Here is a 16,679-nt window from a genome sequence, read left to right as displayed (position 1 = left end):
AATTAGTTTCCTTGCAGCTCATAGATCCAGGCTGGAATGAATAAAGCAAGCTAACATTATACAAATGAAGTGAAACAAAAAGTTACAACTTTAAGACTATTAAAAATTTGTGAATGATAATTTAAATCCTGGTACGTGATATGTGTACGAACACAAATTAACACATGGCCTACAAAGGGTGGCAATGGTGCAACATTTTATTGGACATTATAATACTAGGAGAGGGCATATAAATCTTATCCTGTCTGTATCATGTTGACCTTCTGTGGATTAGAGATAAAAAAATAAAAATAAAAATACAAACCTGTGCACCAATGTACTTAATTTAAAAATGATTGAAGGTGTGTTTTATAACTATCTAATTATAGAAAACATGGTAAAAGCCCTATGTTAATATTGACATTCAGGCATGTGATGATGTAAGCCTCTGACAGCCACTGCGAAGACATTTTATTTAAAAATTGTATGTCAACATTTATCATCTTTATAGTCACTAAAGTTTTGATTTATTAGGTAATTTCTTCTCTATCTTTGTGTTACACTAAGGTTTTAATTAAAATTAAAATTTTATATGTATGTTTTTTTAACATCAACATTTCTTTTGTGAATTATACTTAAAAGTTACAACAATAGAAAAACCTTGATAGAGTTCCAATACAATGCACTGAGAGTTGTTGTTTAGGAACACCGGGTTACTGTTACTAGGTACTTTTTCTCACATCACCTCAAGAAAGAGGTTAGGATGCTTAAAAGCTGGTTTTGAAAGTTTAAGCAATAAAACCAACAACACAATATATAAACATTACTACCAGCTTGCGATTGAACATATTAATTTACACTTTTAAGTCAACATCACTTTTTGCCCAAGGCAAACGGGGTATGTTTCTTTGTGTCAATCTTTCATTTGTTAAAGTTTGCGCCAACACAAATTGCATGTTAAATTGAACTTCGCTCATTCAATGGCATTTCCAAATTCTTTGAAATAGTTTATATAATATTCTTTATTGCTCTTAAAACATGAAGTAACTTTGTACACAGACAAAAGACCACAGTGTCGACAAGATCATTGACAGTGAATTAAGACAGGAATGAGTAAGTCTACAAAAGAAAAACAAAAGACCAAGTCATGGTGGTCATCATTATGTGAATGAAACACAGACTGATCAACTGAGTGCAGCGCTGGTCATTTCACTCCTTCGCCAATTTATACTTTTTTGTCAACTTTTTGGGTGTGAAAAGGAGCTATCTAGAGACTATTATGTAGCCTCTAGAGGTTACATAACAGCTGTGCATCAATACTGTCCTTGGGGTCTTTATGACAACCAAGAGTTTAAAATAACCTAATCTTAACTACAATTAACCTACTATAAGAAAATCTTGTGACTCAAACATTTATGAGCAGATGAAAGTCATTTTGCTTTGAGTAAAGATCTTCATTGGACAATCTTCAAAAAGTCAACTGGCCCAAACTGGGACCACAATCACGTTAAATGGAAACAGGGTAGTTTATAAATATATATAAAACATTATTTGTAATTTAAAGTTTCTCATATTTTTAGTAATATTTTACGATTATTTGTTTCCATGCATAAATAAAATAATGACTCATCGGGAGAAATGTTTGGATACACAGTAGTGTACCTAAAGACAGGAGGCACAAACTGGATGCACAATTTGGAGAAGGAACAAATTGACCTGAGGTCCATTTAGCAAAGCAACAGAAACAATGGTAAACACAGAAAATGTTTCTTGTAATGCTGAAATGTTCTCAGGCTGATGAGGAAACATTGTCTGATATTTTCTTGTTTATAAAAATAAACATGTCCCATGCTTTGTACTGATATTCTTCAAAATATAGGATTTTGCCATTAGTCTCTATGTTACATTTACACTACAAATAAGTACCTCACAGACATGTCCTATTTACAAAATAGTGAAGGGCTCGGATAAATCTTAATATTACAAGTAATGATTTAAAAGTATGTCTTATTCTCTCAAATATTTTATCACATCATTTACATTTGCTGTGTAAAATTATATATTCCCATATGGGATACCACTTGCAAAATGTGAACATGGTTCCTCTTTCAGTTTTGTCTGTTTTTCCCATTTTAAAAAAATCTGTACATTATCATCACCTCCAGCTCCAACATGTGTCCCTGAAGGTTGCAAGGGATAAAAAAAATACGCACAGTGAGAAAAAGAACATTACATAACTGTTATGAAAATGCAACAGTAGCAGCAAAGAAAAAGCTGTTAAAAGAGAGTGCCGACAGAAAGTAGTGTCTTATAAAGCCAAATTTCATTCCAGTGCTGGATTGACCAGTTAATTTCAATTAATAAATATGTGGTGAAAATTTTTATTTGCTGTATGATATTAATTATTTGTCTATTATTTTTAATCATATTACCCTTAGACTTACCTTTCCACCAGATTGACATGCAGTTTATGGTAATAAGTTTCTTGAATCTTTTCAAAATAATCATTTAACCTTCTCTTTTCATTTTTACTGGTACTGAAGAAATGCCACCAATAATTTGGTTTTATCGTACTTTCTTTTAACAGTCTCCATGATACATTATAGGCCAGCACAGGCATAAAGATCATTTTCAGCAATGCGCAGAGGATCTGACACAAAAAAAGATTTCAGACAGGAAATGGTGTGTTAGTTTTATTAAAATACATAGAAAACTACTTTGTGTGTTTAAATATTTGCTAGATTGCACAATGTGTAACAGCACATAGAAAGCAGATTTTATTATTATAATATCTTAAAATATTAATAAAAGTTAAAGAGTATCTTGAAACAGGTCAGCTTTAGCATTAAGGAGATGAACTGTTGTAATGTTGACTCAAGTAAAGTTTTCAGCAGCAGGATGAAACAAAAACACACATATGTAAACATTAAAGGTTACATTTAACTCCGAAAATCATTTTGAGGTTGTGCAAAATCCTAGTCACAGGCTTACTCACTTGCTAGTAAAGGTATTTATTAATGTCATTTACAATCAGTGAGATGCAAGTGAGTCATAAATCGATAAAGGTGTAAAGTACACAGTTCGTGTTACAAATTATACCGTGGTAAAGTCTTTTCTACAGCCGAGTGATGTAATTGCACTCATTACTGTACAGTGGATAAAACTGTGACTTGGGTCTCTGCTACATTGTCTGCTTCTGAACATTTGTGTTTCATACCTGCTTTTTTGTAAAGACAGAAAGGGGGCCCCAGGTGGTCAATATAATCTATTTTATACTTTTTGTTCATTGTTTTTGCAGTTTCCAACTCATTTGCTTGCATTTTGGTCTGTACATTGTATGTCACACATTGCCAGCACAGCCAACAGAGATCATGTTTGCATTACAACAGGTAAGAAATTCCACAAACACATCACCACCTAACCAACCAACCCTGTGGACTATTCGGTTTACAGAAGTCGCTACGTGACAAGATCTCTGAACTATTTTAGTCCAACGCATACATATACTGATGTATTGTTAATTTTATAACTATATTACTTTAGTATATTTTAAATAAATTTATAATTAATTTTCTTCACCAATTTTATAATATTTGCTGTATAGACACAACTAAAATATACATAATATGTATATAAAATATTTTACTATACATATATTTATATATGTGTCTCTATATATACAGTATATATATATATTTCATCTTGCGAATGTTCATATGAGGTGATTAGCCCTGTATCACCCAGCCTGCTGTAGAGTTCTTGCTCCATTGTGCATTAGTTTGGTGTATCTCTGTTTTCAAAACAAGGCTACCTCAGGGCCTGTAAACATGGGATGAAAGAGTTGCATTGTAATTGAATGATTAATTGCAGATTTAGTAAAAATTGTAAAAGCTAAATAAATAATGAATTTGGCTAAAGTAGCCACCCATGTTCCTGCCAGGTTCATTCCTACTGTGCAGGCAGAGTTTTGATGGGTCGTGTAAGTGAGCTCATGGTATTGGTATTGGAGCAAATCTGAGGGCTCACTGTCTTTGTTGGCAAACTACTTGAGTGTCCCATGGACTCTTCCGCCGCACGGAGAAGTAAAGTGTAGTTGATAGCAACTTCCTCGACTTTCCTCAACAGCTGTAGCCTTTGGGCGTCTGAGCGGACTCCTCTGACCAGTTTGATGAAGGTCTGAGTTAGTTCGCATAACACCTGGAAGCTATCTGAAACAACAGCAAGCATTCGTGTTGGGCTTTTCTCGACACTTGCCACTCGTCGACACGATGCCCTGAACTCTTTGAACCGCACTGCCAGTTCCTGTTTGTACTCTGTTATCCGTGAAGACTGAAGACGAGCTTCGCCGTCAGCCTGTGGGCTGTTGGCACACTGTCGAAGGATAGCTAGCAACTCATTAGCATCCAGCTGAGCATTTAGAAAACCGTCAGGTAAACTGAAACTTTTCCCTTGCAGAGCCTGTACACGTGCGAGGCTCCCTTCCAGTGTGCCACAGGTTCTTAGGTCAATGTCTTGTGTCTGTGGTTCCTCTTCCTCTTCCTCTTCTTCCTCTTCTTCCCCACTGCAGTCCTCTGCATTTAAGACCTGGAGTGTTTTACTTACAACAGGAAATGTGCGCGAGTCCATCTCCATTCCTGGAAGGACCTGTAGAGGTATGGAATATGAGAGTTCATCTTTCTCACTGCTTTCATCTGCGGCTTCGCACTTCCTATAACAGAAACAAAATGAGCAGCATTTGTCTTTGTCATCACTGTCTTCACTGGGCAATGTAAGCAAAACCTCCCCAGTTCCTTCTTTAGTGTCACGTAGCAGTTCCTCTCCTTGAATGAAAAAGACACCCCTTTTCCCTTTACCCTCTGCCTGATGAGACTGAGTATGAATTGGCTCTATAGGAGTGGGGAGCCTTAATCCTGTGGCCCTCACTCTTTCCATTTCTTTCTCCAGACTTTTGGGTTTTGGTTTCACTTCAGCATACACAGGTGTGTTCAAACTATTGTCTAGCTCTCCAATGCTGTATCGTCTCTGAAGCTTTTTGTATTGTGGAGCTCCCGTGCAGTCGGTTCGAGAAGTACAGGTGGGCAAGCAAGAGCTCTGGTCTCCCCTTGGCTCTCTTGACTCAAGACTGGTAGATCGTATTCTTGTGGTTTTGATCTCTAAAGTTTGAGGTCTCCTTGTAGCACCTTGGGTTTGAGGAGTTTTGGGAACAGCTGGAGGGGTCTTTGAGATATTTCTCTCTCTGCCTCGATTTTTTGTCTCTGTGGTGGTGCCAACTGGTGTGTCAGGTAGTCGCATACCCCTGCACATTCGTTTACAGTCACAGCTGCGTCGCTGCTCCCTGGATATGCCTGGAGCTTTAAGGACAGGACTGGTACGGAGTTGGCAGGCACAAGGAGTGCCTGATGGCACAGGAGAGGATCCTTGGGGTATAAATTCCCCTTGTGACGACTTGGGCTTCAGCAATTCCTCTAAAAACTCTAGCTCATACTGCCGAACCTTTTGCAACTGTGCTCTTCGTTCATCTGTCTCTTTTCTCATTCTTGCAGGAAATGTTGCTGAAAGAAGGTTTCTAAAGCTCAAAAAAGGAGCATTGCGCTGTGACTTCTTGTCACTGCCCTGCTTCTTTGAGTCTCTAGCTGGAAGAGTGGAAACTTTTTCCACATTGGGACTCGGTGTTGTGAGATCATCTAAAATAGGTAAGGATTTCACGGTGGATTTCTGATTCTGTGATTCTGAGTGGGATTTTACTTGGGCACCTTCAGTCTTGTTTTCAGATGTTTCCTTCCTTTCTACCTTTACAGGCAAATGAGGGGATGACTTACTTTGTATTTGAGGGCTTGCCTTTGCCAAAATAGGGTCAGCTCCTACTCTTGTTGCATTTTCTTTATTATTTGCCAGTTGGAGGCCTTTGGCTCGAAGACGCTCGTCATCTGTGGGGGAGGATGACTGAAACACTATCATTTTTTGGACCTGTGGGTCTTTTAGCCTTAGTTGAGGTGTGGGTTCCTGTTGCACAGGGCATGTGCAGAAAAGATCGTCCACCGGCAGAAGTTCTGCAGAGCTTGAAGGCTTCATGGTCTCACTGGAGGCAGTCTTGGCTTCTTGGCACATATTAGTAGAGGAGATCTTGACAGAAACACTTGTGTCCACAGGCAAAATTTTAGGTAAGGCTTTGTGTATTGGGTCTATAGCAAGAGGTGCTGCTGTCTTAATCTTCACACCATCAGACAGATTTTGAGATTGGGTTATTTCTGAAGAGTTTGATATGGTCTGATCAGCATTGACTTGAGTTGTCAGTGGCGGATTAACTTTCTTAGGTTCTTCTGATTTCTTGGAATCAGGCTCAATTGTGTTTGCTTTGACAGATTCAGATATTGCTTTTAATTCTACTTTCTGTTCGGTCTGAGAAGTGTCTTGAGTGCCACCTTGTTCTGTCACAACCCTAAGTATTGTTGAATCTTGGCCAGGGCTTACTTTAAAGGGAACAGTCTTACTCAGGATTACTTGCTTGGGTGGGCAACCAGCACGAATCTGACCCACAGTAAAAGCCCCAGTCCCTATGGTCTTTGCAGTGCAGCCAGGGATTGCCATGGGGAAGTCACGGCGGCAGAGAATACGCTCCTTGTTGATATGGTGAGCTAGGAGATACGCCTGGTTCTGGTTTTGCTTCATTGCCGACACCATCTCAGAAACATCTGTCAATTCAGAGGAGTTGGTCTCATGACCTGAATCCAGTGATGACTCAGGTGTAATGGCAGCTAAGACAATCAACCCTGAGGACGACACCAACAAAGCACAGTTAGAATAATCAAAGAACAAATATCTGCACAGAAGTATATGGATGTGGGTCACAAATGGAATAAATGATTGAAGTAACTATCTTCGACCAGTTGTTCTACACTAAATTTATATACCTTGTGCAGGATTTTTTTTCATAGGATAAGCATTACAGTTTTGCATGCAGATTAAAAGTTTTCTTTAATTTGGAAATATTGTAGCTTTGCTACTTATAAAAAATAATCCTGATAAGCGATCTTAAACATGTTTTCTTTCTTTTGGTCTCACTGTGACATACAATGTTTGATGAATATCTTGTTTGCTTATATAAAGCTTATCTTTTCGTAAAAATACTCTGGAACATTTTGAGTTTTTGCTATAATTTTGGAGTAGAAAAAATAGATAACTACAAATGCTCTATGCATATAGGAAACAGTACATCAGTAATACCATGCATTGCTAATTTGGTATCTGTCTGATCAGGAAAATGATGCTGTAAGTGAAATGTGAGCAGTAGTATGACTGAGGCTGTTGACCTGCAGTCTGTGTTGGTTGTTGAGGATGATGCGGGTAGTCTTCTGAAGCTGCCAAAGCCTCAAGCGCCTGTAAGGTGGACACCAGAGCATCGTCAAGCTCCTGGGCATGGTCTCGAACTGTTCTTGTGGTCACATTATCAATCAGTGTCACAGGCACGTCTTCTTTAGCTTGTGCCTGCTTTCCTGTAGCAATCTCAATATTAGTGCTAGTTCGGGCCTTCTTTGCTCTTTTCGGATCATCCTCGTCAGAACTGTTATCCCTGAAGCCAGGTGGTGGGGCAGCAATGGCAGGCGGTGGTGGTTGCAACTTTTCACCTCCACCATCTGCCTCCTCCTCTTCTTCATTGCCAGGAGGTGGGAGGGCCATGAGGTCTACCGCCCCGACATCTCGAGAGGCACAAGCACTGGAGCAATGTCTCCCCGAGCTCCCGCTGCTGTTTGCTGCAGCTGAATGACCCTCGGCCTTTAGCCTGGCTTTGCAGGAATCACAGAAGTACCGTGACGTTTTCTTTGACTGACCCATTGTTTGGGCCCTCACTCGAAATCCTGTCTTCTCTACAGCTGGGCTTTCTAAAGCCCCAACTATTTCCTCTGTAGTCTCCTGTGTGGGATCTGATTTGGTACGAGGTCGACCAGGTGGCACATGAGAAATAAAGTTCTCGTTAATGTCGAGCTCGGTCTCTGGGTGCACTTGGAGCTCCTGGAACTGTTGCTGCTCTCTAAGGTGAATGTGACACAAGCCTAGATGTTGAGGTTCTGCAGGAACCACGGGTCTTGAAATTCCTGACTCTCTGTGGGAACTTTCCCTCTCCTCCCCTCGCCGCCCTCCACTTTGCAATCCAGCTGCCCCAGCTCGCGGATGGGGATGGTGGGAACTTCTGTAATCTAAGGATAGAATGGTCAGAGCAGTGGAGAGTTTGAGGTGTGAAGAACTAGTTGGGATAGAGAAGATCCAGATGGATAAGCAAAGGCAACAGCTGGTGGTCAGATGGGGGTTATTTACTTCAGAAATGAATGTTAAAGGCTGAAAATTGCCTGAGGTTGGAGGGTTAGATTCTGATGTAATGCAATGATAAGATGGTAAGAATCTTCTTAGATGTAGACTACAAACTGATGCAGCAGATGGCTGAAGATCTGTTCATGACTGAACGCTAAAAGTTTATCATTACAGCAAAAAGCAGATTTCATGTTACTCTGTTTTGGGAAAGCAAAATGGCATTCCAGTCCAATGAGTTAGAATGAAGATGAAAGAAGAGACAGCAGAGGGCGCCATGAGATGGGGGAAAACCAGGTTGTTAAAATGACTTCATTCAGTGAAAAAGCAGTGTTCATCAATCTCCACGTAGACTTGACACATAATGCAGATAATTACAGACAGTACCTAATGCACACCTATAAATCTATTTTTAACAATTTCAACACTTAAAAAAAATGTTTTCTTGATTTCCATTTACATGCTTGATTAATCTTTGCTTAAAATACTTACCGAATATATGTATTTGATAAATATGGCTTGCATAAAACTATTATTATATTTACCTGGCTTGGTCAGCTGAGACTGACCAAAGTTACGGATGTAGATGCTTCGTTTGGGGTCTACAAATAGCTTATAGTAGCCAGAAATGAGGCACGCAAAGTTACTGGCATCAGGCCATTCCATGAGTAAAACCAGAGGCTGCAAGATTGTAGAAGAGATAGAAATATTGATGGATTATTTTACAATAGTCTGTTCAAATAAAGTTACAAAGATCCAGAGCTATGGTTCTCAAACTGCAAGCAATCTTTAGGGGCCCTTAGTATTTTGTTTGGTAATTACTTATTGTATAGTTAATCATTAAAACTGCTGAGTAGTTCAAGTACTTTGGTACATTAGAAATATAAATAAACATAGAAGTGCTATATCAAACACAACCAATCATAAACCACTGTGATTTGCAAAGTGATTTTCTAACTACAACTAGCAATAAAAGGTACTTGGAGTTAGCTGTCTATGTTTCTCTACACTTTGTACTTTAAAAATTGTAGCTACATGTTCACAAATGTATTGTGTAAAGTCCAGTATGCCTTACAAAATTTATATGAGAAAAAAATTCTAAAAGAATCAGAAGAGAATAATTTTCCTCTCTGCCATCACTAAATTATAGATGGACAGTGGTAATTTTAAAAGAGGTTTGAAGAACCTTTTGTCTCCTCACTTGGGATTTTGACTTCTAGATACCATAGGTACCTTATTGTTATTTCAAACTTCAAACTTTTGGAGTTTTCTTGTTGTGTCCTTCATGCACTTCCACCTAATTGGCTGTTTTGTTAGTTTTTTTTTTACTCGGACACAACAATTAAGTCCTGCTGTACTACTTTCTTCCAAAAATGTTGGTACTTGCTGTAAGACATTTGAGAATCACTGCCCTAGAGCAATTGTTCGTAAACTCTTGTGTTATTACTGTGTGAAAACACATTTTAAAAAGATTTTGTTTTTGTGTAGATGCTCACAGGTTACTCTGTATTACCTTGGCCTCATGAATTGATACTTCAACACGAGCTACTCCTTGACTCTCTCTATAAAGCTGGATCTTGGAAATCCTACTGAACTCAGCCAGAACGGTTGTGAGATTGTTCTTGAGATCAATAACATGACTGATTCCATGTCGAGGCCCCACTAGTAGTGTTGTGGCAGACTGCTTTTCGTCCTAAAACAAAGATAAAATAACAAGTTGTCACATATTCCGTCACTGGAATACCTTTTACATATTTTTATATACACTGTACAGGTCTGAATAAAAGATTTGAAGGCTTCAAAATATTTTAAATAAGGATCTATTGAGCAAAGAAGTAATTTGTTTGTATTCTTAAATGCAAATATTCAAACATATATTACCAATCCCACTGTGTGAAAGAGTATTCCACCAAAAGGAGGAAGATCGTTGAGTATTCGCATGTACTGCAGCTTTCCCTGGAGTGGCGGAACCTGCCAGCATAGTGATAATTAGAAAAAGCTCATCTGTCAAAGTAAAATACTCCTACTATAAATCCTAAATGCTCTAGGGGGCGCTGTTGAGACACTATTCTGGATAATAAGACTCTTATGCAACTGGTATATGTGCAGGGCTGAAGAGCATGCCCAAACGGCTTGCGATCTAGCAGTCATAGCCACGTAAGTAAAAAAAAACAAAAAAAAAACAACTTTATTTCCTGCAAAGAATCAGTGATGCATTGAGAAATTATGTTGATTGCAATCAAGTGTGTGTCAGCTTGGCATTTTTCAATTTTAAGTAGCAGAATTGTTACAATCAATGCAAAAAAGTTTTTTTTTTTTTAACAGAGTCACCTTGTTTCCTGATGGTGGTGGATGTTGGTATGTCTTCAGCAGCTGAGACAAAGATTTACACACATTTTTCTCCTTCACCGTGGGAAGGAGAATGAGTGGAAGAAAAGGCTCCAGTCCCCACTCTTTTCTGTGACCAAGACAAGAGAGCAAAAACACGGCAGCTTTCAATACACAAAGGAGAAGATATTGTACAAGACAGACAGTACATCTGAAAGGACAAAAAAACAACATTTTTTTCTTTCATTCCACAGGAAGGCACAGTGAGGGTAAGTAACATTCTCCTCAATCCCTGGTTTCATTTTGTAATCTGAAGTCTATTACAAGCACAGCGAATCTGATCTGCTACTGTGGATATGATAGCACTAACTAATTACTTGCTAAGTTAAGGTTTGGAATAATAAATGGGGGAATTTAGTGAGATGTAATTTCACAAAGCAATGGATTTTGTGATGGATAACTACCTAGGGAAAATGGTCCTTGAATAATTAGAACTTTTAATACTTCTTAGAACGAATTATTATTCATTTAGACAGGGAATGAGCAGACTTTACTGTGGGGCTCATTGATATGCTGCACAGAGGCATTAACGGAGTTGTTTCGTGGACTTACTCAACATGTTTGAGAGAGATCTTCTGATTAGGCCTCGCAGAGGACACAGTGATGTAGATGTGGAGCGCAGCCAGTCGTAACGTGACGTCAGATTTCCAGTCCATGCTGAAGCGCTCCTTGATAACGTCATTGCGACTCTGTGAGAACATAAATTTCTCTTCAGAAACTAGAATACTCCCCATTCGAGCTTGGATTGAAATGTTATAAAGAACTTCGGGATTCCTCTTTATAATTAAAAATATTTTTTTGAACTCAGTCTGTCGGGGTTTATGAACCAGAGTCAGGTGGTAGAAAACTCTCAACATTTTCTTATTGATAAAAAATATATATTGTGAATGATATTAGCACACAGTTGCTGCATATCCTTGATACAAAATTCGTGAACTGTCCCTTTAATTAATTGTCTTTAAAGTATTTAAAAAAGAGCACACAACAAAACCTACATGTTTAAAACCTTATGCATATTCTTATAATTATCTTCTTTTATCTCTGTCTCCAACATCATTCAAATGTAACAAAGGTATACATAATCCAATAGCAAACTAGACAAAAAAAAAAAAAAAGGAGGAACTTAAAAGCTTTGACTCCCACGTGGCTCCCACTGCACATCAAAGAGACAACAGTCCAACAGCGCCACGAGACTGTGCTGCTTAAATCCCCCAATAATCCAGCATTTTACCTGTATATAGAGGTACTCAAATGCAGCAGGGTCTCTTCTTAACAGGTCTGCAGGGTCCTTGGGGAAGAAGCACACACGGAACAGACACTTCATCCCCTGGAAATAGGTTCTGTGCACCACCTGGGGAAACAGGGCTCCATCAGCTAGATAACAGCAACATCTTTAGTCACATAACACTGGATCATGGTTTTTTTTTTTTAAGTGGGCCTGTTTTCTGAATGCAGTGTTTATCTTTGCAAGGTCACAGTGGGGTATTTCTGTGCTAGGTTTCTAATAAATCACCCAGCTGCACAGGAAAGTAAAGTCATGAATTAAACAGTGAAACGCGTTTATGACTGGGATTATGACACACCGACACAAAGGAGTCCATATTTGTGAAGGGGAAGAAAGTGTCTTCCTGTAAATTTCTTTTTACAAATAAAAATCTAAAATTCCTCCAGAAGTCAATACTTTGTGAAAAACATTTGCTGTAGCCTAACAAGTTTTCTTCCAGTATTATCTTGTATTCAGATCCATTTGTCTTCCTTTAAACTCTGCGACTGCCTAAGAAACACATCCCAGAGATGACTGACGATGGGTGACAGTGGCTCAGGGGGTAGGGCTTTGGTTGCTGGTCCAATCCCCTGCTCTGTCTGCCTCAGTCATTGTGGTCCATGGAGCAATGACTGACTGGTTGGTGGTGGTTAGAAAGCCTGGTGACACTAATTGAACAGCAGCCTCAGCCCAGAGCAGCTGCAGCTACAGAATAGTTTGCCACCATCACTGTATGAATGGGTGAATGACTGACTGCAGTGTAAAGTAGTTTGGAGTCCTTGGACTTGTCAAAGCATCCTACGTTTACCATAAAGCTGCCACCACAATGCTTCACAGTGAAAATGGTGTTTTATTTATTTATTTATATAAAACACAGGAAGAGTTATTCCTGTTACTTTTCTTTTTTTAATCTTATTTTATTATTAGTTTCTCTGGGTGCTTGTCTGTATGACCCGCTTGGCTTGTGAATTTTGTCCAGCAATTACGGTTGAGTGTCTCCTGTTGCTTTTGCCAATGCCTTCAAGCTGCTTGGTTCAAACTGTCTTTGCACACATCTGGCCAGTCCAGATTACTGGAATCTTACATGTGTCAGTGGCTGATTCTCCTGCAGCAGATGCAACCTCTGATTCTGGTCCAGCCCACCTGCCTCCAGCACCAAAGCAAAGTGCTCAATGTAGCGCAATGAGAGGCGGTCCTGCAGGGAGGAGATCACGTCCTGGAAGGAAACAGATGGAAGCAGAATGCATTTTCAAGAGGAAATCACATTTGCACCACAACAGAAATGGATTGATCCATGGGAACCATTTTCACCTGAAATCCTTCCACGTTCGCTGCAATTTCAGATGCAGTTTGTCAAACTGATATCCCTTCAAGGAGCGTATACTGTCTTACTTCTTTATTCTGTTATGCAGGTTTTGCTTTGAGCAATAGAAAGCTTTTATGAAATTTCATTATTCCACATTTTGAGCAGATGTATTTCAAGGAAATAATGTTCAAAGCAAAAAAAATGTGCTCTTTTTTTGCAGATCAGTATCTGTGAACGATGCAGAGATTTTCTCAGAGAGCACTATCTAATAGAAAACTCATTGCTTATCATATCTGCAGAGAAATTGCCTCAGGTGTCTAATAGGAAACTCTGTGCTTACCATATCTGGGAGTGGGCTTTGCCTGAGGAAAGAGTTTTTGAACTTCTGTGTGCTCGCCATATTTAAGTCAAATTGACTGTTAAAAGGATTTTATAATTGTGTTTTGTCACTGTAATCTGCCTGTGAATGTCAATACGGAGCCTCGTTAAGAGCAAAAGAAAGGCCGCGTTAGAACAGGTTTCTTTTGAAATGCAAGGATTTTTGAAAGGAATTGACAAGCTCGGTTTGTTTTAAATGATGGTAAAAAATAGACAGAGAATCAAGTGAAAGTCTCGCAAGTTGTCGAAACCCTAAAATGGGCAGACAACGAGTTTTCCTGCGGTGCCACTGATTCAATCTGTGGCAGCGCAATATTGATCTGAGTTTTTTATTTTTTTTATTATGCTGAAGTTCCATTTAATTAGATTGACAGGAGAGCACATCATCCATCTTTCCTTAAAAGTGCCCCTTTGTGACTCCCCCGCGCTTCATGAGCACGGCGAGGGATACGAGAAATCTAATAGAGCGCATTTAATAAGTCTAATACAAGATGTCAAGTTCATGTTAGAGGCTGGAACAGAAATAAATACGACCTCTGGCGTACAAAGATAATGTCCCAATTCCCAACCTTAATGTTAATATTTGTATTTTATGTTAGGAGGATGAAGAAAGTTGTTTTAATTGGCTTTTTTGTTTTTTAAACAATTAAACAGTTTGTAATTGACAGGACTCAAGAATGAGAAAAATTCCCAATATTGCATTTAATGACTCCTTGCATAAAAACTGCAAGACAGATGCTGATGAATTATATTTCACAGAACTCTATATCTATACAAATTCATTTATGATATAAAAGTATAAATAAATAAATAATTATATTAGGCTACTTGATAAAACCACGGTAATCAATTTTTTATTTATTTATTTTTGGGTCAAAATGAGTGATGTCGCCGGAGGCTGTAAATGAAACCTTGATGTACAGCTTCTCTTATGCTTTCATTCATATTTTTTTGCTACCCTCCTTAATCTTCATCTCCTTACACAGAGGCTCCATCAGATTTATGTCCAAACTTTGACAAAACGCAACTTGGAAACAGCGTGTTGGTAGAAACTGCTTCACATCTATCCCCCCGGGGTACGAATGATTTTTGTCTAATCTGTACAGATCCCCTCTCAAGCCTGTTTCTGTCTAACTGGCACCTAAAACCAAGAAAGCCTTTTAAAAAAAGCTGCTTTTTGTGTTTTCACTATACATACATACATACATATATATATATATATATATATATATATATATATATATATATATATATATATATGAATGATATAATGTCAATTTATTTTTTGCTAGAATAAAACTATTACCTGAATTTCTTTGTCACGGCAGCTCGGCAGCCTTCATACGTACCCTGACAGTGGTGCGGCTGTCAAACGTGAAAGATTTAATCTGTCCATTCTCCAAGAACACCTTCAGCACATTTGGTATGAGCAGCAAGGAGTCGTCCTTAAGCATCGTCTGAAAGAAAGATCGAAGAGGAGAAACGGGTTGTTCAGATTGAAGAAGGCTGTGGAAATAAGTTAAAAAGGTGATCGGGAATGAACATAATCAAATGTAATGGTTGGTCGGCATCAGACGGTGGGAATCGATGGAAAGCAGAAGAGATAAGACGCCTTGAGTAAACAAGGAAGAGATCTTTTAACTTACTTGACTGAGAAGGGGCAAAGCTGTTGCTTTAAGACAGCTATCCTATGCATAGTATTATGATCAAAGAAGGGATTATTAATTTTCTCCGGCTTACACATCTAATATTTATGCCATGTAAAGAAAACTGGATGGAGGAGAGTCATAAATCAGGGGCTAAATTCAACCTTGCTGCCTTTACTCGGAGCACTCTGACAGAGAAAAGATCTGATATGCAGTGCAGTTTTTCTTAACTTGTATCAGATGAAAAAGGAACTCTCCTCTTAATGTCAACTTATTTTACCTCATGCAAAAGAATTTCGAAGAAAATGACTCTGTTCTCAGAATGTAGAACAGATTTTCCTGGATTTGTTATCAGGAAAAAAAAATGCAATCCAAAGGTAATACGACAAAGCAGAGAGATTTTTCATGACATGCAAGAGAGGGTCTCGAAAGCCTTAACAAGTTTTCACAAAGATCGCAGAATTTCTCTTAGCATTTCCTCTATTTCTTACTTTCTATGACTTTCTTTCATCCTAAAGGTGAGACATAGGAGACACCTGGGCAGCTCCTGATCATCAAAGAACAGTTGTAATGTAAGAGCATGTCCCGAACCGAGAGCAGAGAGTGAACTGATTTTTCTCGTTACAACTACAGTACACTGGTGAAAACATTAAAACCAGCTACATCACTTCCCTTTACAAACTCCATCCTCCATATCTGCTCAAAAAAATAACAAAAAACTGTTAATTGTCTTAATAGCTTGTTTCCCATGATATGGCCCTGTCAGGGCAGAGCAGATGTTGAAGTCAGGTGTAATGAAAAAGCCAAACAGAAGTGGCTCCACAAGAGTCTGTTGTTGCTTTATTTAAAGAATCGTGACTGACAGGAGTATTGTGATGAGCAATACTGCTGTCTTTGTTCTTCCACCAAACTAAAAAATGTTTGGTCCTTTGTTAAATTGATGATGCTTGACATCTTTGTGAACTTTGCAGCATTAATGTTATTTAAAAATCATCACTGTAAACTTCTCTGGTTGGAAGGTGTGAGCGTTAGCAAGGAACGGCGTTGTTTCTCTGCGCAAATGATAACGTTGAATGATTACGATAAAGCTGCTGTCTCGTAGCTTTTTTCCTGTATTAAAAACATTTATTTTGTGGGTTTTAAACTTGAAGTACATTTTGCTGAACAAGTGTTTTAGGATGAAATGTGTGGAATTCACAGTCAAGTTTTTTTTATTTGTATTTATCCTCAGCATAGACAGAGTATCTGCATAGCTTAGCATGGCAATTATTAATGTTAGGGGGTAATTAATTACTGTGACAACTGAGCAGCACATTTCATAAATAATTTCATATCTCATGTTTCAGACATGATCACGTGCAATTTTTCATGAGTTTTTGACATGTCCAAAAAAATCTTTGCTTTGCTGGCTTAG

General features: G+C 38.5%; 1 protein-coding gene across 1 annotated transcript in view; it reads right to left on the bottom strand.

Moving 5' to 3' along the window:
• Positions 1-3,566: 3,566 nt before the first annotated feature.
• Positions 3,567-16,679, bottom strand: part of frmpd3 (FERM and PDZ domain containing 3) — a 44,094-nt gene continuing 30,981 nt past the window's right edge. Inside the window, exons 7-16 of the mRNA XM_015001156.2 lie at positions 14,969-15,076; positions 13,020-13,151; positions 11,903-12,022; positions 11,224-11,360; positions 10,615-10,741; positions 10,165-10,254; positions 9,797-9,976; positions 8,829-8,964; positions 7,290-8,174; positions 3,567-6,749 (exon numbers count right to left, since the gene is read on the bottom strand). Of these exons, the coding sequence (XP_014856642.2) occupies positions 3,928-6,749; positions 7,290-8,174; positions 8,829-8,964; positions 9,797-9,976; positions 10,165-10,254; positions 10,615-10,741; positions 11,224-11,360; positions 11,903-12,022; positions 13,020-13,151; positions 14,969-15,076 (4,737 nt within the window). The 3' untranslated portion in view covers positions 3,567-3,927. The remainder of the gene's footprint in view (positions 6,750-7,289; positions 8,175-8,828; positions 8,965-9,796; positions 9,977-10,164; positions 10,255-10,614; positions 10,742-11,223; positions 11,361-11,902; positions 12,023-13,019; positions 13,152-14,968; positions 15,077-16,679) is intronic.

This window comes from Poecilia mexicana, unplaced genomic scaffold (assembly GCF_051168715.1).
Source record: "Poecilia mexicana isolate PSO_F unplaced genomic scaffold, ASM5116871v1 scaffold_10, whole genome shotgun sequence".
In the NCBI taxonomy this organism is placed as follows: Eukaryota; Metazoa; Chordata; class Actinopteri; order Cyprinodontiformes; family Poeciliidae; genus Poecilia; species Poecilia mexicana.
The sequence above is the reverse complement of the archived record's forward strand: the minus strand, read 5'-3'. Positions and strand labels throughout refer to the sequence as shown.